The sequence below is a fragment of the Astatotilapia calliptera genome, chromosome 7 (genome assembly GCF_900246225.1).
Source record: "Astatotilapia calliptera chromosome 7, fAstCal1.2, whole genome shotgun sequence".
In the NCBI taxonomy this organism is placed as follows: Eukaryota; Metazoa; Chordata; class Actinopteri; order Cichliformes; family Cichlidae; genus Astatotilapia; species Astatotilapia calliptera.
Genome location: NC_039308.1, coordinates 25,398,561 through 25,424,742, shown reverse-complemented (window position 1 = coordinate 25,424,742; position 26,182 = coordinate 25,398,561). Strand labels below are relative to the sequence as shown.

Sequence of the window (26,182 nt, the reverse complement as noted above, 5' to 3'; positions counted from 1 at the left end):
TACCTTAAAAAGATTGTGCATAAGCATACCTTAGCAAAGAGTGGTCATAAACTGTTTTTTTTTTTACTTTTTACTGCACCGGTTATGTTTAGAGCTAAAAAAATAAAATAATAAAAACTAAAAAAATTCCATCTTTTCATGATAAAAATATCATCTTGTGACTAGCCTCCCTGTGCTGTAATCCATATAAAACTTATATCATGACTTATGGCTCCCTCCTGTAGCATTCCTTTCTGCTGCTCTCTGAAGGATTCGTATAAAATTCAATTTGCTTTATTCGAGACAATGGTGCGCAGAAGCTTTTTGAAGCATACAAATTTGATTGGTTTGTCTTACAATTTGTTCTCAACATAACTCTACATCTCTTTTCATTTTATGACTTTTGTCTCTGTGTTATGATCCATACAAAATGACATATGGCTCCCTGGTGTAACATTTCCTGCTGCTCCTCTCTGGAGCCTCGTGTAACTACAGTGCCACGCAGGATAACCCAAGCTTCATCCATCAACTTACAATGCAACATTTCATTCACTGTACTTTTTCTTTTTTTAAATGGATTTATCAAATTATTAATAACTATGTTTCTCCTTTGACTTATAGCTTTAGAAACAATGCAGTATGTCTTTTTTCAGTGTGGTAAATGTTGACTTTGCCCCAGGAAAGACCCTCAATAAGACTCGCTCAATATTTTCCTTCCTGGACAAAACCCTTCAGTAAAAAGTACCTACGTTTTTGTTTTATGGTTATCGCCATTATAGCACTTAGAACCCATTAGAGGGAAAACAGGAGAAAACGGAGAAGAAAAGACGAGAGGTTATTTTATATAAGACTTTTTGACAAAGTCAGCTAATTCCACAGGCCTCTGCTGTTTCTTTAAGTAAAATCACTGCCCAGAACCACACATCCCTGCCAACTCCCTCCCAGAATTAATCCAGGAGATGTTAAGAGCCAACAAGTAATATCCCATGAGACTTTACTATCCTGGAGGTAGTTGCCAGTTTAGATTTCACAGCCTTAATGTGTGTGCAGGGTCACTTTGGGCTCTTCCTCTCTCACTTTCTTTCACAGTGGCATGAGATAATCAGTTTTAACTCAGCTTTTGGCCTGTTTCTAAAAACACCCCATAGAATGACTTTAATCCCTGTCAAATACACTTTGGCATCTAAAAGTGGCGAAGACACTGTTTGCTTAAATCAGCTGATGTCAGTACGAGTTTTAATTTGCGATTTCAAAATCGTGGAAAAGTTACAGGAAAAAATAATATACAGACGTTGACTGAGCAAGTCGGCGCGGGCGCTGTAAAAGCATTACCTCTGACGTGAAGATAAAAATTTATCAGGGTAACAAAAACGCATCCGTGAAATTTGACGCAGCAGGCAACAGCAACTGATGCTTGAACGTCACCAAACTCTAATTATGCTATCACAACAACTGTCAATGAAGCTGAACTGACTAAAATTCCTGATGGAATATATTGTGACAACAGCATCAAAACTCACTGAGCTACAGAATGTGGAGATAATCTCTTGCCTCTGGGGGCACATGTAGAGTTTCTTAATGGGGCTTTTGAACTTTACATACAAAGGATCACCTTTCAAACATAAACCTTCCACTTTTTATAACCTTTTATAGGAGTACAGAGGTTATGTTTGCCCAAGAACCATTTTTATGCTTTTATAGGGGTTCCAGCCTGTTGCCAAACTAGAAGGCAAAAAAAGGAACATGAAGTCACCAGCACTTTGTTAGGAACACCTGTTTATCAAAGCGGATCTCGTTAACCCCAATTTCTAATTAGCCAATCACATGGCTGCAACTCAAAGCATTTATCCATGTAAACATTGTCTTGAGGACCTGCTTAAGTTCAAACTGAGCATCAGAATGTGGAAGAAGGTGTGGCATGGTTATTGCCACCAGCTGAATATTTCAGAAACTGATTATTTCCTCAGAGAAGTTTTCTCTGCCTGTTTCGCTCTCTCCTTCGAGCCAATAGGAAGGAAACGGTATCTTAAATAACCAGTCATTACAACCAAAGTTTGTGGACGATTATCTGTCAGTGCACAACACGTCAAAACTTGAAGCAGATGGGCTACAGCAGCAGAAAATCACACCAGGTGCCACCAGATGAAAAAATGTTGCCTGGTATAATGAGCATCGATTTCTCCTGCAATATTCAGAGAGTAGTAGTTTGGTGTAAACAGCATGAAAGCAGTTATCCATTGTGCTTTTTATCAATGCTTCAGCTCGGTGGTGGTGTGGGAGATATTTTCTGGGCACAGTCTGGATCCCTGAGTACCATTTATGCTAACCATGTCTTTTATGACCACAGTGTCAACATGTCACAAAGCTCAAGTCATCTCAAACTGGATTCTTGAAAATGAAAAATAGTACATGATACTCCAATGGCCTCCGAAGTCACCAGATCTCAACAGAGCACCATTGGGATTTGGTGGAACAGGAGTTTGTCATCGTGGATGTTAAGCAAACAAATCTGCAGCAACTGTGTGATGCTATCACATCAATATGTGCCAAAATGTCTGAAGGATGTTTCCAGCAACCTTGTTGAATCTATGCCATAAAAAATTAAGGTGGTTCTGAAAGCAAGGGCAAACTGTACCTAACAAAGAGACGAGTGAGTTTAATATTTATGTACAACAACTTTTTCCAAATAGTTGGGATACTCAGTAAAATATAAATAAAGCAGATAAAGACATCAAGTGTTGAAAACACTTTTTTGTGTGTGTTTTATTTGAAAAATATATGATACATACATTTTAAATCTGATGCACTTGTTCCAAAACAGCTCTGTTTGAAAACCGCAGAAACCAATGAACCCAGTGCTTCCTGTTGTTACTCGTTATAAAATTTTAGCTTTCTTTGTTAAATTTTTCATTCCACAGTGGATTAAATGTTTTCAGTGGATTATATTTATGGTATTTAGCACTCGTCCCCTTGATAAAGTCTTCAAGACCGCCCCTGAAAAGGACAAACATCTATATATCATTCAGCATTAATGGAACCTAAGTTACCCACTAATACACCCCTGTAGCATCATATTATTATTGAACAAGCCAATGATTGCTCTCCTCTTCAGCTCAAAGAACGTGTCATCCACGATTTCCAGAAAGAAATCAGAAAGAGCATCTCAATTAAGCTCATAAAAATAAAAAAGGCCAGGAAAAGTTAGCGGTATTCCAAGATTTTTTTTGCATATTTTTTCTTGTACGGTAATAACGTAACTTGCATTCCCATAGCAACAAACTGAAATTGTTTCTTAACCCTTTAAGACCTACCATAGAACCAAGTCCGCCAGAGCTTATATTATATTTTTACATGGTGTGGAGCCATTTTTGGGAGCATTTCAAGTTGCTATACATCAATACAACCATTACAGCCTAGATTTTAATAATATGTCTGCATTAAGTGCATAGTAATTACATAAATTGCAAAAAAGTGCAATAAACTACAAAAAAATTGAAAATCGTTTTTGTTTTTTTAACATATATTTCTAGTTAGAGAACTTTAAGAGGCTTATCCCTCAAAACTGTAAATACAAAATGTTGCACAAACTAGTTTCCCACCACAGGAAATTTATTTTGAGTGTCTTCATAGTTTTATTTTTGAAATACACCAATTTGTATATACTGCAGGAAAAACGAAAATAAATATTATAGTGCAAATTTGCAAAAAAACAGCATATGCATCAAAATACACTATTTCCAGCAGTGCAATATTAGTTCTAAGCATCCCAGAAACAACACAGAAAGTCATAAAGTCAAACATAACCTTTAAAAACACCAGTATAGGCCCATGAGACCCTGATGGTAAAAAACTACATTTCCGCGAAAATGACGTCACTTCTGGTTTCGGGCAGGTCATGGCGGACGTGCGATAGTTCGCGCTGACATTGCAGGAAGTGTTATGAACAGCTGATCGGAGCGGCAAAGCGTGTTTCTGGAATATCATGTTTTTGTTGCTGCAAGTGCTTTTTATGCAGTTTTTGCAAAGCTATATGTGGAAGGAAACTGTGACCTAGGACAAGCTGGTGGCATAAGAAGTAAGTACAACTCCTCTGGTTTCATATGCAAAAAAAATTATTGCGCTAGCTCACGTGGTTGCAGTGCTACTGGGATTTAAAAGTAGTTGCGCAAAACGGAGCGTGCCCGCTCTGACCGGTTTTAAAGGGTTACAGACCTCCTGAGACCACTCAGTGATTTTGGAGCCCAGAGATCACGGCCACTCAATATTGGTTTTTAGCCCTGTCCCCTGTGTACAGAGATTTCTACATTTTTTCTCAAATATTTTAATAACATTATCTACTACAGAGCCCCCCACATGCTCTATTTACATTGAGAACTGTTGCACTTAAATATGTGAACAATTTCTATGTCATTTTTTTAAATTCTGAACAATTCAGACTGAGCTTCCCTGTATCATCTCAGAGATGCAAGAAAGACTTCTATTTTTATTAGCTGGAAGCAGCTATCAGTCCCTACCTTAATCAAACATTTCTAATCCTTATGACTAACTTGACTGTTGTGTTTTGACTATTCTGTTTGTTGCCATGGACAAATAATGCTGAAAGAAAGCATGTAACATTTTCAAAGAGGATGATCTTTACTGAATCATATAATTTTAACATTGTTGTTTGATGATAGACTGGAATAGACTTAAATAAACTGTGTTTACACTGGCATTATGTACTTTATATGAGTAAATCAACTCTACTGTTATTGTTTCAACACAATATTGCGTGTGTGTTTGTGTGTGTGCTCATGTTTATACATCTTTGTGAGGAACAAAATTTCGACTGTTACAATACTTGAGGGAACCAACGGCCCCTTATGTGGCCCAAATTCCAGGCCTCACAAATTCGAAGGCATTTTTGAGGCTCAAAATGTGGAGGGTTAGGGTTAGGTATTCAGTACTGATGGTTAGGGTTAGGGTAAGCGGCTAGGGAAAGCATTATGTCAATTAGATGTCCTCGCTAAGATATAAAAGGCAAGTGTGTGTGTGTGTGTGTGTGTGTGTGTGTGTGTGTGTGTGTGTGTGTGTGTGTGTGTGTGTGTGTGTGTGTGTGTGTGTGTGTGTGTTTAAGTGAGAGCACAAGTGAGCTATTATTAAATTAATGCTGAATGAGTGTTTTGGTTTTGTAACTTTTCAACTGTCCATTCCAATTTCCCCATCGACTCTGGCCAGACCCACACACATACAAAGAGCAGGCAAACTTCAAGTGAGAATCCTCCCACGTTTAGTACAGTGCCCTTTATGCCAGGCACTTAGGTATCTTTTTAGTGCTATGATGAGTAAGTGATAATAAAAACTGTACATTGTGCAAATAAGGCAATTTAAATGGCAGTGCCATATGACAAAGTGAAGGAAAAAAAACATCCCTGTAAAGGTAATTTTTCACCCCGATACTTTTTTCTGTTTGACAAAGAGCTCCAATCTGCAAAAAGTGCCAGCACCACATCCTACTGCATGCCAGGCTGTAGATATTTCCAAATGTCCTGATGGCTACTCTGACAGTATGTGAGTGTGTGTAGGTATGCTCTACAGTATGTGCCTGTCAGTGTGCTCGCCTCGCAGAGACAACCTCTGGGTGAAAGCAATCAGGTGGCTGGAGACATAATATCCTCAGAGACTGTGAACAGCAGGAGGTTGACTGACAGGACAGGATCTGTTTTTTCTTCTTCCTTTCCACTTTCACCTGAAGAGGCTGACCAAACTGATGAGAAATGGATCAATCTTTGGATACCTTCATATTTTGGAGTGGCTTTCAGCTTGTGAGGAGAATCACTTCCCTCAAGAAATTTTTTTTTCCCCCAAAACAATTTTCAGTAAAACGAAAAACTTTTTGTTTTCTAATCAGGAATTCACAGAGGGCATCATCACTAGAAAGGAGTCCATTAGAGCAAATGAGGAAAGTCGTTACATGATCACAGAGATTTGTTAAAGCAAATTCACAGTTTAACCAGCATCAAAAAACGCACAGCTCTGGTAGGTTCAGCAAAAAAGCAGCTTTGATACAGTAGATCTGAGAGATATTTACAGCAAGAGTTTAGGTCACATTATGAATATTTATCACTATTTGCACTTCTAAGTTATATTTGTTCTCCTAAAAGAATATAAATGCCTCTGCTTATGTCTGTTGTATTCCAGGAAAGATGTGATTTGCCTTGGATTAAAACTGGAAACAGAAAGATTTGACTCGTTCTGAAGGTGACAGAAAGCCAGGAAGACTCAGTAACATGTTTTAACCTGCTGTCTGCTTTCAGCTGCTTCCTTCAGGGGTCGCCACAGTAGATTATCTTCCTCCATCTCACTCCATCCCTTGCATCCTCCTCTGTCACATCAACCCTTTGCATGTCCACCTTCAGTGCATTCCTCTCTGTGGTCTTCCTCTTTTCCACCTGCCTTCTTCACTAATGTCCACTATCCCTCCTCTGCACATGTCCAGACCATCTCACCCTTGCCTCCTTTAACTTTGTCTCCAATACTGTAGCCTACTTTAACTTTTACTAAAAACTAGCTATGCCCAACAACTTAAAGTGACTCTTTAAGCATTACATACTATTAAAAGTTAAAAGTAACCTAATTTACCTGAATATAGTCTTTGGATACATTGTGTATTTATGCAAATGAATGCTTTGGATAATGAGGTTAAATTACTAGTGTATTATTTTTAAGTTTGTGTGTTAATGAATCCAACTTTAAGCTGTCTGCGTTCAAAAATCTGCACATAAATTTACACATAAATACAGAGTAAGTGTTTTGTATTTGAGGCTAGAGATGATTTCTACCTATAGCAAAGTAAGAGAGGATGTTCAACATAGAGCTTCAAATAGCATTTAAACACTCTGGATTAAACTGATTTTCCCTGGATTGGCATTTTAAATCGAATTTCTCCACAAGCCTGTGCAATTTTTAAAGTCACACAAAGCTTCATCTCACAGTAAAATGCATACACTTAGGCATCCTGAACACAATGGCTGTCGCTCACAAGTACACATTTACCCTCATATATTATTTTTTCCAAGAGCAGAGCAGCTCAAACTTAATGAAAAGATGCATCTCTTCTGCTTTGCTGGGTTGTGTCTGCAGCCTGTTGTTATTCCTGGTGCTCTGCAGTGCCACACTCACACACTGCATCCTGCTCCAACAACCAAACCCACACTCTCTCTAGGCAACTGTCATCGTTCATTCATGTTAATATTACACGTCATTTTGTATTCTGCCACAACAGCTTACAGCTAATTATATGTCTCATAAATTATATATGTCCTGCTGGCTGAAAGGACATCATTTGCATTTCATTAGGTGAATGAAATCACTCAGCAAAGGTTGATGTATTTATAGTGTCTCTTATTTCATGACCATTAACTTTCATTTCCATAAATCTTGTGCAGATGTATGAACACAAGTGCTCACTGTGGTTTCGCATGGGGGTCGTACCTGTGCACAGGAGAAGCGCGGTGAGTCCCATCCACCGGAGCGGCCCCATGTCTCTCCTCGGACTCGTGGTAATTCGGTGGAAGCCGGATGGATAGCTCCCTCAGCAGAAAGCAGCACAACTTTGCACACAATTTATCCCCTCTGAGCAGTTCTCCATTTAAAGCAAAACTGTTGTATTCCGTCCGAAACCACCTGCCATCACAGACATGAACACAGAGCGTCACCCCAGTGAAACACAGAGCATGTAGAGGGCAAACAGCAGGGAAGTAAAGTCCGCATTTTTCGTTTTCACTCCCAAAATGGAGAATTTATATTAATCAACTTCTTTTTTCTTTCAGCTTAAGGTTTTTTTTTCACCCACAGGACGCTTTGGGTGCTTTGGGACGCGTGAAAACAAACCGTCTGTCACAAATCGCACCCAGCACCCAAAGGATGCTCAATATTTGGCAGACCTCTGCTGAATTTGTGCCATAATTTTAACAGCTTAGAGTCTCACTATCTTTCTAGAAAATAAACACGTTTTTTTTCAACAACTGTCGAGTGGGAGGCAGCGAATAAAGCAACGCAAACGTCAATCAAAGGAAATAAGAACAAGTGTGTGAAAGTGTTGCGATGTTTCTCTGTGGCTTCTTACCATTTCTCTTATTGCACAAGATCCGGGCGCCGCGGTCTCATCCAATGTTGGCATGTGGTTTGAAATTCGAGCGGCTTTTCCTTAACAGGCTGCAATTTGTACATATATATAAATGTTTTCCCTAAATCAACGAGGTCAGCAAAAAAAACAATCCTCGAAAAAAAAATCCAAACACTTTGTAAGACATTCTGTTTTCTTCTTGTTGTATTTCACATAGTGGTGGATTTACAACGGTCCAGATCGCCTTTGTAGTTCACGCGGAGGGCTAAGTGTCGTACAGGACTTGTATTATCTCACAAATAGTCCTGCAACTTTGCGCACGGCGAAGACGCGTGCACAGATGACAGCGAGCGCGGGAGAAAGGCGGTGGTGAAGCGGATCCTGTTGCCGCTCTGTAGCCTGTAGTTGTGGACCGGAGAGTGTTGGTGCAGAAACTGAGGGGGTGGAGGTGGAGGGAGGTGGAATGGGACGCGCACTCCTGGCTGAATTGACAAATTAGAGGGTTTGCGGGAGTCACGTCAGCAAGTATAGTCCCATCAGTTTTCTAAAGCTCAGATCACGAGACGACTGCGCTTTCTGTCCCACATCGTTGGAAATAAAGATAATAGTAATCATAATAAATAAAGTTGGCACATTAGAAAGGAGCTTGGCACCTCACGATGCAGGGTAATTACGCTGTTGGTTCGGGGGCGAAAATGAACATATACACGTGACTCACGGCGGAATAGACACTAATTAGAGTTGTCCCAGTGGGGAATGGAGATAGGAATTATTTAACACTGTTTGGAATAAACCGATTTTTACATGAAAAGCTCAATGTCATGTGCACTGCCTTGCAGGAAAAGACAGCTTGAGGCACGCGTTTACGTTTAAAGCATTTTATTAAAAATAAAAAATCAGGTTCAGCTGGTTAATTATGGCAAAACATAATTTCCCATTTCTCCGCTCGTGCCTGTCAAGTTGGCTGGACAGCGAATGTACACTTGGCGAAGAGAGAGTGGAGCACTGCAACCTGTTGTGCCACAGGTCGTTCATGAGAACCAACAGTGCCCTCTATGGGACACCTCTGACTGCAAACAGCTGCCCTGGCTCAGCTTCATGACTCAGACCTTGAGAGTGCTGCATAATTATGAGTGTGTCTTAGATCAGCTGCAGGCTGAACATGATGGCCAACCTAACATGGCACAACGACACCATAAACACTACTGTTATCAGAGCTTGAGCTCTGGGTTAAAGAAATCAGTGACATTTAGAAGATGGCGCATTTAACCTTGTTTTTCTATTCTGCCTTTTTCAGTGGATGGAGCCGATCAATAAAGAAAAATAATGTTTATCCCAAAATCTCGCCACAGTACTCTTGTTAGTATGTAAAAAGGTTAGCTAGTGAAGATTTTAAAGTCAGCGTTCCCTGCTGGGTGAAAGCCCAATGGCCAAGCTGTCAGTGTTCACATTGACTATTCTTTAAGAGAAAAGTGAACAGGCACACAAACCAGAGTCATGTTGAAAAGTATCAAAAGGGTGACCCTGCAGCTCAAGCCTCTTCACATCAGTGCCAAACACCGATTAAAGACCATCAGCAGAGCAATGGAGGGACCCTGTGGGTTTGAAGGAGAAAAGTTCCCTCCTTTATCCCCTTTCCTGCTTCTTGCTCCCTGCTCCTATAGCACCATTCAAGTAGAATAAGATATCAAAAGAGAAACAAATTATGCTTTTCCCCCGCAAAGCACAGCGCCAGAGGAGATCTTCCCATAACACACATCTGATTCGAGGTTAACATAAAAGATGAACGGCACATTTTATTGTTGCTGGAGTCTTGTGCTGACTTCCACGATGATGTACGGCTTCAGCTGCTTTCAGGATCTTGGCGTGTCACATCTTCTCTCAAGCGGCAAATCCAAACATATAATTATCATTTCCTGCACTCTATTTACAGAAGCCACTATATGTCCTGTAATATGTTATTACTCTAAAAAGAAAAAAAGGATGCCTGAATGATGCCAAATTAATGCTTTACAGATCGCTAAGTGGCGGAAGGTGTTTGCCAATATTCATGTTAGAACCAGCAATCAAAACAATGTCACCAGCTAAAAAGAAGTATCCTTGAATTGTTTCTTACATAAGCCTCTCTGTCTAGCTTCCTTCCTCTTTGATTATGCGTCTCTTCACACTTTTTTACAGTCGCAGACATATTCTGAAACATCGTGGCTGCGACCTAAACTAATCATTTATGGCTGCTTGTGAGAAGTTTATTGCACTTGCATTGCAAGTTGATGAGAACATATCACATGTTAAACGTCTGGTTTGAGCAACTGTGCGACTCACACGCAAGGTGTTCATGAATTGGATTTTTGCATATAGCTGCATTAGGAAGAATTGAACTACTGTTAATTTTACAGAACTAAAGTCATCGGTTTCACCTAACAGTTTGCACAGTGAGTGTTTAATAAAGAAATGATAGAAGAGGCAAAAATACACTTAAACAGATTATCTGATGCCAGTGTAAGGCAAGAGATGAGTTTGGGCATGATCCTGCTCAGACACACAGCCTCCAGGAGAAAGCTTGACTGCCGTTTTCCTCCTGGTGAGCATGAGTCCCATGAGATGACACTTGTTTGCTCTGAGCGTCTCCTGGTTTTGTTCTGGGACTGGTTGCTATGCTGCATGCTTCAAGGCATCAGCTCAGCTTGCAAAATGAGAGGTTCACTGAATGGGTTGACTTTCTTAGCATTTCTCTCTCTTTTTTCCCTTTCTTCTAAGGAGCCACAAAAATTGTGATGTTTGTCTCATACAACAGGCATGACCAGAAGGACAAACTCTTAAGCATTCAGTTCAACTCAGTTTTATTTATATACTTCACACTTTACCTTTTATACTTCACCTCGAGGCAATAACAGTTCCTTCACTGTGCTTTATGTTGCAAGGTGAAGGCCCTGCAATATCTGAGACAAACAGATGATTGCCTTATGAGCAAGTAGGTGGCAATAGTGGAAAGGAAGAATTCCCTTTAAACAGGAAGAGATCACTGCCATCTACTGTGGCTGGTGGGGGTGGGAGGGTGCAGCTGAAAGAGATGAGAAAAAAAGTAGAACATTGGGAGACCAGGATAAAACATAAACTATGGGACCAAGTAGAAAAAGAGATGAGTGGAGATGAGCGGCTCAGTTCATTGTGGGACTGCTCCAGCAATCTGACCCCATAGTAGAAAATAGTATATAGTACCAAAGGGTGGTTCAGGGAAATCCAATCCACCCCTACACACTGTGGATACCCATTAACCATTGAACAGTACAGAGCCTTTCAGCAGTGGAGCTATGCATTTAAATTATCATCAAGACAAGAGTGACACGATGAATGATCTCTGTGGATCGGAGACAAAAAAGATCTGTCACTAGCAACTGTAGTTATTCAGGGACAACTATTTTACTCATATCTTAGTTTTTTAAGTTTATATTTTGTTAACTGTGTATTTGTGATTAGTTGTGCCTCTCAGTTATCTTGCGTTTTTCTTGAAGTTGCTTACAACATACAGACAAATGTACTGGGCCACCTGCACACTGGAGCTGTTCAGCCATAAAAAAACAGGTTATGACGCTCCTGGTGCTCAGTTTTCCTGCTGATGTTAATGCCAGAGGTAGTTCACAGCTCTGCAGTTAGTGTGTGTGTGTGTGTGTGTGTGTGTGTGTGTGTGTGTGTGTGTGTGTGTGTGTGTGTGTGTGTGTGTGTGTGTGCACTCATAAAAATTAGTCATTGGATGAACTCAATTTGACTGATGGCAGGTTTTCCACGTAATACATTTATTTTGGTTCAACCAAATCTACATACATCATGACAATTTAATTAAATTGAGTCAGTAGAACACGATTTAAAAGGAAAAAAATTACATTAATAAGATGTGAAAGGTTTTGGTTGGTTCAACTCAATACAATGTCATTCATTTGAGCTAGATTTTCTTTCGAATTGAAATGATTATTTTAAGTTCAACTAAATCATAATTTTAATTACCAGAAAACTAATTTAATTATTAAAATAATGACAAAATAAATTTGTTTTTTCAACTCAGTTTTATTCACTTGAATTAAAAGCAGAAACAGAATATTTTGTGAATAAACATACATTTCACATGGTCAAATTAACCTTAACAAAATCAAAGTGCTCACAAAAAAGTGCCTTACATTTGAAATGAATATCAAATCTGAAAAGCACACACCTTTGTATTACTAGGCAAGACTGAAAACAAACTGGAATTTGTAAAATCCGATTTCACGTAAGAATCATTGTATATATATTTATAGTGACACTTGCAGGTAGGTTTTCAGCAAATTCACAATGATAACCTACTAAACATTGCAATTCACACCATATTATGCCAGTCACTGAACATTTTAAACAACCCAAAAATACTTAAATACAAATATATAATGTATATATGTGTATATATATATATATATATATATATATATATATATATATATATATATATATATATATATATATATATATATTTATATATATATATATATATATATATAAAAGATTTTCATTAAGAACATTTTGTGTTACCAAAGGGGAGGTATTTTAATAAAAAAAAACCTTTATTTCTCTAATTCAAACTTTTACAAGCTTATAAGAACGGGAACACCAACTTTAAAACACTGGAAGGCACCAAACTTGTCAACATTTGTTTTGTCTCTTCGAAAATCCCAAACGCAATTACAGTTTTTGCCCGTTGCTTGAACACTATAAACCCATGCTCAGACTAAAGTAACACAACGTGAAGCTTTTGTTACCATACCTCAAACACATGTACCCATACCTTAAACAAAAGCGCTGCTTTGCACCCCAGTACCAATTATGCAACACTCCTACTCCTTTATGCAACACACCTACCCCTTTATGCAACACACATGGTCCTGCATGCTACACTCTATTTCATACATAAGACACTTCGCTCACAAAATGAAATCTCAGGGTGCCATTCGGAAAACACATGTATCCAAAATACAAAACACATCGGATAATTGCAACCACTCAAATACACACCTGAAGGCACGTACTTGCAAAACCGAACACCAATTAGCCAACTACAAAAAGCCCTCAGCGTAGCCATTTCAAGAACTTTGCAAGCATGGATGGAGGGAGAGCAAGAGGAAGAGGAAGAGGTAGAGGAGGAGGAGGAAGAGGAGGAGAAGGCCGAAGAGGCCATGAACGGACCCATATTTCTGATGAAATAAGAGCAACTTTGGTGGACCATGTCATCAACCATGGCCTGACTATGAGGGAAGCTGGGCAGAGAGTCCACCCACATCTAAGCCGCTTCACAGTGGCATCTGTAATACGAACATTCCGACTAGAAAACAGGTATGTCTTCACCTCCATACCTTCTGCTCTACTCAGATGGTTTCATAGCACTGTTCTACAGTATATCACATTACCATATCAAGTGTACGGGGTGCTAATGCTCCTTTTGCAGCCAAAGTGGCTGATTCCTTATATTGAAGTACAGTGTTGTACAGTGGATGACACAGTACATACAGTAAAGTACTGTAAGAAAAATAAGCAAACCGATGACAATATGTGGTTGTATTCCTCCAGAATGACCCGAAGACCTTCTGGGGGAGGACGGCAACGCCTGTTCACACAACAGCAGGAACTTGCCGTTGTGGACCTAGTGAGGGCAGACAATGCCATCCGTGTCCACCAGCTACGACGGAAAATACTTGCAGACAGGCGAGTGTTCAGCAACATAAACCATGTGAGCATCACCACCATCAGACGCATCTTGGGTAAACTCAGCATCACCATGAAGCAGCTCTACAGAGTCCCATTCGAGAGGAACAGTGACAGGGTCAAAGGACTTCGAGCTGAATATGTACGGGTACGTGTAACTGTCCCTTACATTTACAATAGAGTATTGGTGAAGTCCAGTAGCAGCTGAATATGTACCATATCAGTACCACATGGATCTATTCTGAGAGCTACACAGGTACCTGTGTGATGGGGTGAGGGTGCCGTATGTGTAGCACTGTAGTACAGTGACATGTTCCCCTTTTTTTCAGAGAATCTCGGCCATGGATGGAGCTGCACAGCCTCATGAATACATTTTCATTGATGAAGCTGGATTCGACCTGAGCAAAACAAGACGACGGGGTCGTAATGTAATTGGCCAAAGGGCAATTGTGCACGTCCCAGGGCAGCGCGGGGGAAACATCACATTATGTGCCGCCATATGCCTTCGAGGGCTTCTGCACCATCATGCAATACTAGGTCCATACAATAGCCAACACATACTCATATTTCTAGATGCTCTCCATGATATAGTTGTACAGAACAGACCAGATCAGCCCAGGTTTGTGGTGATATGGGATCATGTCAGTTTCCATCGGGCTGCTCTGGTCCAGGCCTGGTTCTCCAACCACAATCAATTTGAAGTGGTATACTTGCCCCCTTACTCACCATTTTTAAACCCTATTGAGGATTTTTTTAGGCTTGGAGATGACGTGTATATGACCGCCAACCACATGCCCGCATGCCTCTTCTGCAGGCAATGGAACAGGCCTGCGGCGACATTCAGGTGACAGCAATCCATGGATGGTTTCGACATGCAAGAGGATATTTTCCCCGGTGCCCAGCGGGAGAGGACACTGCTTGCGATGTTGATGAGGTCCTGTGGCCAGACCCCAACAGACGGCGGGATCCATGAGCCCACTTATGCACAATTGTCATGGTTTTTTGTGTTTACAGTATAGTGTTTTTTCTATTGCAGTATTATTGTGTTGTGGTTTTTTTTTTTTTTGCTTTATCTGAATTCATGGTACTGCGATGTACACTATTGAGTAGGTCTATTTGCGTTTTTGGTTGTTTGGAAATGTGTCTCCTGTAAATGTGCCTTCTGAATACACAATGGAAATCAAGGACTGCAGTGTTTTATGTAAAGAAGACTAGTGTGTTCCCCCTGATCTGTAAGTGTTTGCATATGATGCAAGTATGTGTCATTTTGTCAACAGAGTTACATTTTGACAGAGGAATGTTAGGTTTTGACAGCAGAGTTTAGGTTTTGGGAGTGGAGTTTCATTTTGGCACAGATGTGTATGGTATATTTCCCAGTGTTGTGTCGTGTTTACTTGTGTTTAGAGTTTTGGCACAATGAGCGACGTTTTGCCAAATGTGTTCAAGCAACGGGCAAAAACTGTAAAAGGAAGATGCTGGTTACAACCATTGAATTTTTTTTGAGCTAAATTCTCACAGTCCTTTTATCCATCTATAGTAGTATAGATTAAAGGTTACATCACTCACAACAGAACAGCAGACAAAAATAGACAACTTCTATTTTTCAAAAAAAGGGGAAAAAAAAGGTCACAGTTTGAACAAAAGAGATAAAAAGGCCAAAATCAAATTTTGTGCTGGGGTCTTGTTTGCCTAAGCAAACATCTTCAATTTCATTTGTTGCATTTGTACTGAGCCTTTGTCCATCCAGATTCATTAAATTCTTCTGACATAACTCGAAAGTGTACTTGAGGTCATTTGGATAGCTCAGATCAAGTGCATAAATCAGTCCAAAGAGGACGATGAATGACATGATGACACTACCGAGGTTGTTCATAACTGTAGTACCTTCAATGACAACTGCAACATCCTCTGGCTCCTGAATGCCTTCTCTTCTGATGGTGTAAATACCCATGACAGTTGCTGCAGTGGACCTCAACTGTTCATCCTCAGTGGAGGAGGTCTGAAAAACAGGATGTTTCAGGTTTAAGGGCTCTGTCACTTGGAAGGGGAAATATTATGCAAAACTCAGCTTTGTATCCTTTTGTGCTGAAACATGGGTCTCTACTGCCTCTATAAACACTCCAAACATGAATAAAACCCATCAATCTGTTCTCTATCAATAGTTTGGGCTAAGGTATTATGTACCTCCCTTTGGGAGGGGCTTGAAATAGAGGAGCAGCTCCTCAAGTGTCTATAGGTGTAGGTGTGTGTGTGTGGGGGGGGGCTGGGTCAATTTCCCTTATTTCATGACAATTGGGGACCTTTTGAAACAGCTTGTTTTAGGCACATTATTCCGGAAACCAGAGGATCGCTGTAACGCCAGTGACACTAGTCAGTGTCTCGATGCAATCTGCTGGGTTCCTTATATAGAAGACTTTTTACTAATTGGCATAATTAACTGAACTTCATTGGAGTGTTTACTTTATGAAGTGCCTTGAGATGACTGTTGTTGTGATATACCGCTATATAAACAAACTGAATTTAAACACTGACAGAAAATGGATGAATGTTTACTTTACATTTACCGTGTTTATAGAGGCAGTAGATACCTACATGGCAGCCCCAAAAAAATGAACAATTGAATTTTTACTGAATCTGTCCCCTTAAAAGGTGCTCTCCAGTACAAGTTTCAACAATGACTATTAAGAATAATACATATTTCACAATTATATTGTCTTATTTGAATATATGAGCATTTTGCGTGCGATGAACCTAACTCAAATTGAATCTAGAAAAGAAAGTGTGATAAGCGTACCAGATACTCCTTGAACAGTAGGTCTGGATCTTCATTAAAGTAGATCACCAGGCTTTTAAGAGTATGCTCCCTCTTTATGTCGATGTCATCATACTAATGCAAGGGTGGGAAAAAAAGGGTGAAAAAAATGGAATTGATTGATTGCATTTAATTGATGGGTTTATCATTAGTACTGACCAAACTACTGATCGCCATGATATCCTTGATCTTTTGGCCCTTTGCTCCTTTGCTCCCCTCAAAAATTTGCATCAGCTTGTCTGTTAAGTTGTCCAGCTGAGCCAAGAACTTTGCCTGCAGGGGTTTTGTAGTGATCTGCAGGAAGTCTGCATTCACCTGGAAATAAAACATACATAAATATAGTAAACTAGAAGTTTAAATACAGACTGCTGAATCAACACACTGAAAGTTGCTAAACATTTGAACCATCAGTGAAGTTTGTCAAGACCTAAACTGTTTTTAGCTGAGTTTAGGAATATATCGCCACCTGTTGCTTTGGCATGTTCCTAGCAGCGTTTTCCTTCATTTTTGCGTTTACCTGTGGACGGGATTATTTTTTAAAACGAAAACGGAAAATCTCCGTTTTCAAAAATACCTGTGTAAGTGTGGACGTAGCCGAAATCTTTTATAATAAGAAATAGGTTTGAACGTCATGGGAGTGCGCATTGTGCTGCCTGCAGTTACTCTTCCGGCCACATGGTTCGCTTTTGGTAGCACCCTCAGTAAACTATGTAGTGCTTTTAAAGACACCTCAAAACGATACTTTCTACTAGAAAATGGCATATAATAATAATAAACACAGAATACATAATTTTTAGATTATAAAAAGAAAACAGTAAGAAAGAAGTTAGCTATAGGACATCATCTTTCATTGAGCACAATGGCTAGCTGCTAATAAGCTAGCACACGTTCAGACTTAAAAGTTGGCAGCTACACAATTTCTCCTCTAAAACAAGGCACTTTTGAAAAGACCTGGCTATATTGTCAAAAAAAATAGTATTCAAGCAGAGAAGAGAATGGTAGCACCACCAAAAGTTCAAAAAACAACTGTTACAAGCTTCTATGATAAATAGCATTGCCATAGATTTAGCTGATAAAGAAATACACAATTGGATATATGAAAAAATAATATTTTACCTTACCTGAAGGTGTAGTTTTATCCAAAAAGTACAGAAAGGCCAAGAGCAGCTGCATTCATTTAGGTGATCCTGAAAGAGCGCAAAATTTTCAAAGAAGGCGGACCGTTGTGTAACTCAATAACTTTGTGTTCTTGTAACAAAGACTGCTTTGAGAGAAAATAATTTAGGTTCACCACACGAATAATAATTGCAGTAACGCTGGAGTGCTACATTTGCGTTGAATGAGATTAAAAAAAATGTTTAAGCTTAAAGAGGGGCTTGAATTTATTTCTTTGAGTTTACAAATACTTAATTGCAAAAATGTACTCCTCCTACCCCCAGTGCCCCAACAAACTCATTCATTTTGTGTTCAGAATCAGCCTCTGCTGGTTTAGAATAATTTTAGGTTTACACAAAGAAAATCAAATTAATTTGGTATTTTTTAATTACATTTATGAACAACTAACAAAATTTGTATGTGTTCTTTGAAAGGAGGACCTGAATCTGTTTTTTGAGTGTGTGTGTGTTGGGGGGGGGATTGCTATGCACCTCAGTGCTTGGCGACCGTGCTCTGTAATTTTAATTTTGGTCGTCCACTTGGTGGCTGAGTTCCTGTGGTTATTAAAATTAAGAGGCATGGCTCAACACTTTTGTCCAGAGATATATGTATGATCTCTGTATGATTGCCATGCTCCCTTATCCACTAAGTTCAGGAACTTTTTATGTCCTGTCAGCAGTATGCATTTGTGTAGGTTTTAATGGAACATTGGCATGGATGCATAAAACTGGCATCTAGAGGGGCTCCTCGTGGATATTTCAAGCATCATATCCTTCAGTTACTGCATTATGGCTCATTTTTATGCACCAATTTGTGCCTAAAATTGGTGCATGAAAATTTTATACAATTTGTGCATCAAATCTTTATGCGATTTGTGCATAAAATATATGGAGGTAATCTCAGTAAGACTTTTCTATCACATATTGATACGCAGAAATTTATGCAATATGTGCACATCAATATATTATGGAAATGTGTCAATTAAGTGAACACACAAAATACAGGCAGAAGGTGGCAATTCACAATGTAATGGAATATCACATAAGTCAGCAGTAAGCATTCTGTAATTCTTACTTTCCTCAAGTAATAATATCCATATAATGTCCTAATATAACAACCTCCTTTTCTCTTCAGGCTCCTCCATGCTTATCAACCTGACTGCATGCACACTGCATCAGAGGAGAAGAGCATTTGCGTCTGGCGGGATAATTACCTTTGCAAAAGAGTGAGTCATTGTATGAGTTCATAATTCATATTAATATAGTTTTTTTTTCTTGCCTAAAAAAGACCCAGTTATGAAGCAAAAATGAAACACTCCTGTCTATGTATGAGTGGCATTTTATCGACTTTTATAAATTAAAAAATTAAATAAAAGATTCTTTTTCTGCTTACAATCATAAAGAATTGCAGATATTCTCAACATTTAGGAGGCAAGTGCAGGAGCCACACTGTGCAGAGCTTTGTTTTGCTGCTGGGATGGAGGGGGTCTTCCTTCCAACCCCAGTTAGATCGTAATGTAATGTCTTAAATTATCATTTTTACAAGACACTTAAGATGCTTGTGTCTGGTTTACAGCAGTCCTTACAAGTTTTCAAGTGAACTCTGATAAACACGACTCAGAGTCTCATCTCTTTTTTACAGGGTCGTCCGTCTGACATGGGCACTGTTAAAGTGCACAGACCTTGCAGTGCGAATTTTCTTGCAGTCATGTATTTGACAGCTTTCTGCCAGCCTGGGATAATGTGTCGTGTTCGATCTGTTTGCCTATACTGCTGGCATTACAACTAAAGTTCCTGTGAGCTGGGATCCATTGGTAAACACTTATGTGGTATTTCTTTGGTGCGGTTCCGTTCTCAAGTAAGTCTGCGTGGCTTCTTATGCAGCAGTGGAATGAAGTAAAGCATCTCTTCTGTCAGTGACCCATACATCATAACGGAGCAGCATAAGTGGCGACGCTGAAAGAATCCTAAACGGTGAGTGTAAAGGCTGAGTGGAGTATTAATCGCACTGCACTTTCTCTATAAATGTTAAATTGAGCTGGTTAGCTGTGAGCCCAGCTCCATTGTTAAGGTTTTACAACAAAAGATACCGCAGTTCATGTATTTTCTTCATAATGCAGTAAAACCTGAACCCTCCTACTTAAAGAGTAAAGGGGAGACAAAAGGAGTGAGTAAGCACTGATATGATTAAATATCCCCCCAATATCTCTCTCATACATGCACATACATAAACACACACACACACACAATTTAGGGTCATTACCAGAGGCTGACCTGATTAGGGATTTAAAAAGAGAATTGTTTTATGCCCTTCTCGCAGCAGGGGCAACACAAACAAAACAATATCATAATGTGCTGATGAATGAGAGTGGAAAGACAGACGCACAATGACGGCGATGCGTTATGAATAAAAGATCAGATGCCGCTGCGAAACCCGTCTTCCTTCACATTGAGATCCACCTTTTAGGTATTCTTCGATGCAAATGAAGGACCGAAGAGTTCAGAGACAGAGTGTCAATGTAACTCATTGAGAATGAGAAAGAGATAGAGGAAAACCATTAGTGAAGGAAACATATTGTCAAGCTGATTTATCTCATCACAATGCTTTCCACTTTGACTACTAGTACAGGGATTTGTTTCCCCTAAATCTGTGCTAGGTTGGAAAATACCTCCAACCTGATGCAATAATGTGATGGTGCGAATGGATGGGGTCAAATTTTTTCAGACTCATTCTCAGAAAAAGTGTTACTACCAAGCAATCCAGCAGTCTTTTAGTTGGAAGTTAACGGCATGTTGGAAGCTTCCTGCCAGCTTGAACTTTGACAATAACAGAGTGCTCCTGAAAGCCAAAGGTTTCAAAGGCAAAATGATTGCTCACTGTCTTGTAAAGCTAGGTGAGATCAATACCTGCAAATTATTGTATTGTTTCAGTATACAGAACTGAAGAAATGAATAGCCTGGTTCACAGTGATCTCTGTAGGAGCGCCTCATTCAGTTGTTTAGTGGAAGAAAAAAAAAACTAAAATAAAAAAGAATAATTTGAATGTGGGGACACATACAGCAGTGTTTTTTAACTATAGGTGTGGTGTCATTGTGAGGTTGCACGAATACAAATAAACACATTTCTTAATTACAAACCATAATTCTTTGATTGGTGAGTCCTACTGATGGCCTGATTAGAAATCTATCTTGACTCCTCTGTCAGGTTTCTGCTTGCACAGTTTTGTAAGTGCATCCAATATTTTCCAGCTTCATTGCTCATCTTGAAGCAAACAATATTTGGATATACTCCAAATCGCTACTGAAAGTCACCCACATTTGTCTGTTCAGAAAAAAGATGAAGCCTTTAGTGTGAGGAGTTTGGAAATAAATCAGCTGGACTTCTTTAAGTTTCCTGAAGAAGCTTCTTCAGTGCTAAAACCAAATGGTGGCGAGTCCCAAGTATTTAATCCCTAGTGGGAGTTGTCCATTCTTTCCAAGCTCCTTAACATGACCTGGATGACTGAGAACCTACACAGACACGATGGAGCCTTTTCTTTTCAAAACGTATTTGTGCACAGAGCACAGAAAAGAGCTAACTCTAAAAAGAGAAAGCAAGGATGAAACTTCCCACGAACAGACTTTTAACAAATGATGACAACATTTAAACCGCATCAGTGCACGAACCTCCTTTTGACTGTAGCGTGTTTCCATGGTAGAAGAGAATTAACACAGGCTGCAAAACATCATATAAAATAAAATATAAGAGACGCATCTCCCTTATTTGCTGTTTTCATATACAGGATACCAATTAAAACAGCTTGCATAGATGTGGGTGATGTCCACAAACACTGCCAAAGAAACCTCAATTAGCACACACTTATCTCAATATCATTAACATCAGTTTAGTCCTGATCCTATTTTTGCTATACATACAGTGAGCTCTAATTGTAGTCTATCCTTGTGGCTGTCTGCTCTTCTCTAATTGTGTCTCTCTTTTTCTAGCTCACATGCACAAAAATGTCGAGCCTGCATCAAGTTGTGTGTTAATTTGAAGAAAAGATTTCTCTTGTAGCGGTTCTAGTTTTTCAGGTGATTAGTGTTAGAATTTCTTGAGGACTCATCAGCTGGTTCACTCACAGAGCATGTGTTCTCTTCGAGGCAAAATCACTGAAGTATTGATTAGCTGTATCACATCCTTGCCACTTCCACTGGGCAGACTCAGAGCAAGGCTGTTAGCTGCTATATTGATTAATGAGGACAAATAGATGGACGATATGCCCCTGCACCAAATAAATACTTATTTAATTCCCCCGGTTAATACTTGCTTCATTTTTTTTGCCTTTGACTTAAGTGGTTCCGGTTCATAAACCTCAAATCATAGTTACTCCTGTTTAATTTGTTTTATGATCATTTATTGGGTCATGCTGAAAGGTCATTTTTGATTATTTTGTATGTATTTCTGAGAAGCGTGGTTTGTGCCACAGTGCTCCACCATTGTTCAAAACCTTTAAGGATACCTCTATCATTTGCTCTCTGACAATATGCATGGGTTTATTAAGACCTGGCTACCCATAGCCAGTAGTAGATGTAGATGTGAACCAGTTCTTGTTGTTTGTTTCCAATGCAGACTGCTTGACAGTCAGTGTGTTCAAGTGCTGACAGTACAGCTCTATCGATTTTATTATTTTTATATTTCAATGTTGGTGAAAATTTCTTTTCTTTCGCTTTTATTCCTCACATCTTCTATTTCTGTCAGTTTTAATACCATGACTATACTAACACAGCAGCACAACTTCTAAAACATCACGCGTTTGTCAAACTTCCTGCCCTAATGCTTTTCATATTTGTTGTTCCTTTGACACTCTTGTTTCAAAAGCTCTAGCTGAAAACCCTCTACACTGAAAAAAGTCTAACATGCAGTCATTCATTCAATCTAATAAGTGCCATTCAAAACAGAATAAAATCATTGATTTGATTGTGAAACCCTTTCTTTTTGCATTTTAAAATACCACTTTTGATTTGGATGAAACTAAATATCTGTACAAAGGACACAACGCAAAGTTTTTGATTTCTCTCAAAACATATATTTCTTTTCATGTTGAACAGATAATATCTTTAATTTGAGTCAAAGTGATTTGCACTTGAACACGCCCACCAGAAATAGACCGGGACCCATTTTTATTCTGCATGGCTGCTGGAAACATCGTGTCACATCTTTGATTAATTTCATCTGAAAATAAACGTAAGTAAAGCCAAGTGTGTTACGAAAGCTTTTATAATTTGTATTGCCAAAATTGCAGAAAATAACCCCATTTAAGCTGGGTCGACAGCCACCCCTAATTTTTGCATGATTGTAGCTGCTAGCTACAAGCTAGCTAGCTATCCGGCGCGACGTTAGAACTGGTTACCAGAAACCGACCATCACAGTCAGGAATGCAAGTTAGGCAAAAAGCCGTTTTTTACCAGTATACTAACTAGCTAGCGTTACCACGATGCATCGGTGGTGGATACAGCTAGCTAGCATAAGTTCATAGTTCATAACATTCATAGTATAACTCCGTGCTCCGCTTCGTTTGAATTTTTCTGGTGAGCGCGCGGTTTCTAGACACAAGCTTGTGTTTGTGCGCGCACGTTTGTCTCTGTCTCTCTTCATATAAATATCTGTGTGTTATGTGTGTGTACACCGAGCGCAAAAGATAATTATTAATGTGCATGATTTAGAGACAGAAATAACACGCCAGCATATAAGATCAATGACATAAGACTAATTCCTTCAATTGACTTTCAGGCGCGGCTCGGAAAAATGTGCATTTTCTGAAGAAATTTTAATTTTAACAGCATTAAATTGACCCTATGCCAAACTTAGTCGCTAATGGCTGGTCTGTAGACTGTTTGGTAAACCTAAATCAAATTATAGTACTAGCTTTTTATAAGGATGTGTATGTCATGTTACGTATTTCTTGGTTTTTCTATGTTATGTGTTTTATAGAGAAGTAACATTATTCTTTTTTTTCTGTATGCTTTCAGAACCACAGATCGCTCCATCCATTCCATGGCTGAAGCATACGTTTTCATTTAATCTGAACAGGTATCATTTTGCATTTACACTGCACATCCTTTTTAAACATTTCATAATAATCTAGACCCTCCATCATTATCCTCTCATTCACCTTGCTGATGTGTTGAGGACTTGATAAAAGAATACATGGTATGTCCATATCTGTTCTGTCTCTACATGAGATGCAGTCTCTTGATGTAAATTTGACAACTCTGCTATTAAATGCAATGATTAATGTAGGACAGCAACGATTAATCAACTCATCAAGTTAATATCTTAGGGTTCTGTATTGTTTTCTTTTTTTTCTTGGGCTTTGTGGAACATTTATGAAAATTTTCCACCATTGATTTAATTTAATGATTATGCAATTCACAATCTGATTAGTCAAATAATTGTTCTAATAGTCTGTGACCAAACAACTATCAAAATAGTAGTTTATTATGGTCAAAGATTTATCAGGTGTGCCAGACTTCAGTTCTTCACTTGTACATTTTGTTCCATATTTTACCTCAAGATATCCCAGAAAGATGAAGCTGAGGAAGAGCTGCAGAGTAACCACCATGGCACTCTTCATCTTCAGGGACAACTCAAGCCTCCTACATCAGCGTCGAGACATCGGGATAATCATTGATGGTGTGGAAGTCCTGAATGAGTTGCCTTCTGTGGCAGCTGGAGTGGCAATGGTCTTTGGACTCTGTTATGCTCTTAAAATGGAATATCCACGAGGATTCAGGTTCACCTTTGAGGCTCTTCAAAAGATTATGATGGAGCTTGACTTTAACAAGATGACCTCTAAGATTCGCAAACTTAATTGTGAACTTAACACTGCACAGTAGTGTGTTTGCATGCATGTGTGGATGTGTATGTGCACATGCATGTGCATGTGTGCTTGGTTATTTTCTTGGTTGGCCTGCAGTGGTATTCTACATTCAAAAATTATAAGAACACCCATTTGAAAGGGAGATTTAAGTTGATTTCATTGATACATGTGTAGATTTTTTTTTTACATTGTACAGGCACAGTGCACATATAAACATTTTTGAGTACTTGCAAATTGGTTTAAAAAGAGTTTTTATAATGGTTTTATGCCAGTTTTAGACAGGTTGCAGGTTTTATACTGGTTTTCAAAAGGTTGCAGGTTTTATACTGGTTTTCAAAAGGTTGCAGGTTTTATACTGGTTTTCAAAAGGTTGCAGGTTTTATAAAACAAACATTTCTCTAATCATTTCTGCCGTAGCACTAAATCTGTATATTACTAATCCTCTCTATTGATTATAGTTAAAATGGTTTGGAACAATAAATAATTTTGAAATAATTGGTTGGCCAACTGTCTTGTTTTTTATAGGAAATGCAGAGCGTTTTTGAACTGAAATAAAATGAAATGTAAAAAATATAGTTTGAATATATGTAAATCAATTACCTGGCTTCAACACAAACATATTAGTTCATGTTAATTTGGTTCGATGTGAATACATTAGGTTGGTTAAATTTCAATATATTAGCTTGGTTCAATAATTAAAATATGGTTCTATGTAAAAAAATCAATTTGGATCAATGCAAAATTTAAAGTTTCAGTCAAGTCTAGTAATATTGTTTATATCAACATAAAAGTATCAGGTCAAATCAAGTGACTCAATTTGGATTCTCTGAAGCCAAATATTTTGGATGTGACAATTGGACATCATTTTTTTTAATTTTAATAGGGTTATTCTTTTTACAGTGTACAGCCACTCTGTCAGTTTTACCTTTTAAAGAGATATATAAATTTAAAGGGGAGCCTTGGATTTATAATACACATAAAAAATTAGAGCACCATTATGAAAAGAAATAAATGTTTTATCTTGAATAATGTACCACTCTTGTTTTTGCAATCCTAGGGCACAATTTTTGTAATTTAATACACAATTAGAAGCCACTTTATTAGATGTACCTCTGGAGTTTAAATTCAGCAAGGTACCAGAAATATTCCTCAGAGATTTTTGTCCATATTGACATGATAACATCACACAGTTGCTGTGGATTTGTCAGTTGCACATCCATGATAAGAATCTCTTGTTCCGGCACATCCCGAAGGTGCTCTAATAAGATCCCTTGACGGTGGAGGTTATTTAAATACAGTGCACTCACTGTCATGTTCAAAAAAACAGTTTGAGCTTTGTGATGTGGTGCATTATCCTGCTGGAAGCAGCCATGGGCAAATATCGAAAAGGTCGGCAACAATACTCAGGTTGGCTATGGCACTGAATCAATGTTCAATTTGGTGCTAAGGAGCCCAAAGTATGCCAAGAAAATATTTTCCACACCTTTTCATCTCTACCACAGTCCTGAATTGTGATACAAGGCAGGATGGATCCATGCTTTCA

At 38.8% G+C, this 26,182-nt stretch overlaps 2 protein-coding genes and 1 long non-coding RNA gene across 5 annotated transcripts in view; 2 read left to right on the top strand and 1 right to left on the bottom strand.

Annotated features, from left to right (window-relative positions):
* Positions 1-8,225, bottom strand: part of LOC113025860 (transmembrane protein 132C) — a 184,811-nt gene extending 176,586 nt beyond the window's left edge. Inside the window, exons 1-2 of the mRNA XM_026174062.1 lie at positions 8,087-8,225; positions 7,453-7,644 (exon numbers count right to left, since the gene is read on the bottom strand). Of these exons, the coding sequence (XP_026029847.1) occupies positions 7,453-7,501 (49 nt within the window). The 5' untranslated portion in view covers positions 7,502-7,644; positions 8,087-8,225. The remainder of the gene's footprint in view (positions 1-7,452; positions 7,645-8,086) is intronic.
* Positions 8,226-13,369: 5,144 nt separating this feature from the next.
* LOC113027326 (insertion element IS630 uncharacterized 39 kDa protein-like) lies at positions 13,370-14,786 on the top strand. Its single transcript, XM_026176943.1, has 3 exons — positions 13,370-13,444; positions 13,679-13,961; positions 14,143-14,786. Exons 2-3 carry the CDS (start codon positions 13,680-13,682, stop codon positions 14,659-14,661), a joined length of 801 nt encoding a protein of 266 aa, XP_026032728.1. The 5' UTR covers positions 13,370-13,444; position 13,679; the 3' UTR covers positions 14,662-14,786.
* A 6,933-nt stretch (positions 14,787-21,719) lies between these two features.
* Positions 21,720-25,134, top strand: LOC113027325 (uncharacterized). Of its 3 annotated transcripts, none has more exons than XR_003273025.1 (3): positions 21,720-23,003; positions 23,789-23,849; positions 24,334-25,134. It is a non-coding gene; the product is annotated as an uncharacterized LOC113027325 (long non-coding RNA). The 3 variants fall into 3 exon arrangements; XR_003273024.1 differs by having other exon boundaries at positions 23,789-24,957; positions 25,016-25,134; XR_003273023.1 differs by having other exon boundaries at positions 23,789-25,134.
* The last annotated feature ends 1,048 nt before the right edge of the window (positions 25,135-26,182 follow it).

Bases quoted from the DNA above. Each gene is read 5' to 3' on its own strand.
- LOC113027326 (XM_026176943.1), top strand. From the start codon at position 13,680: ATGACCCGAAGACCTTCTGGGGGAGGACGGCAACGCCTGTTCACACAA. The intron at 13,962-14,142 runs GTACGTGTAACT...CCTTTTTTTCAG, and splicing joins TTCGAGCTGAATATGTACGG to AGAATCTCGGCCATGGATGG.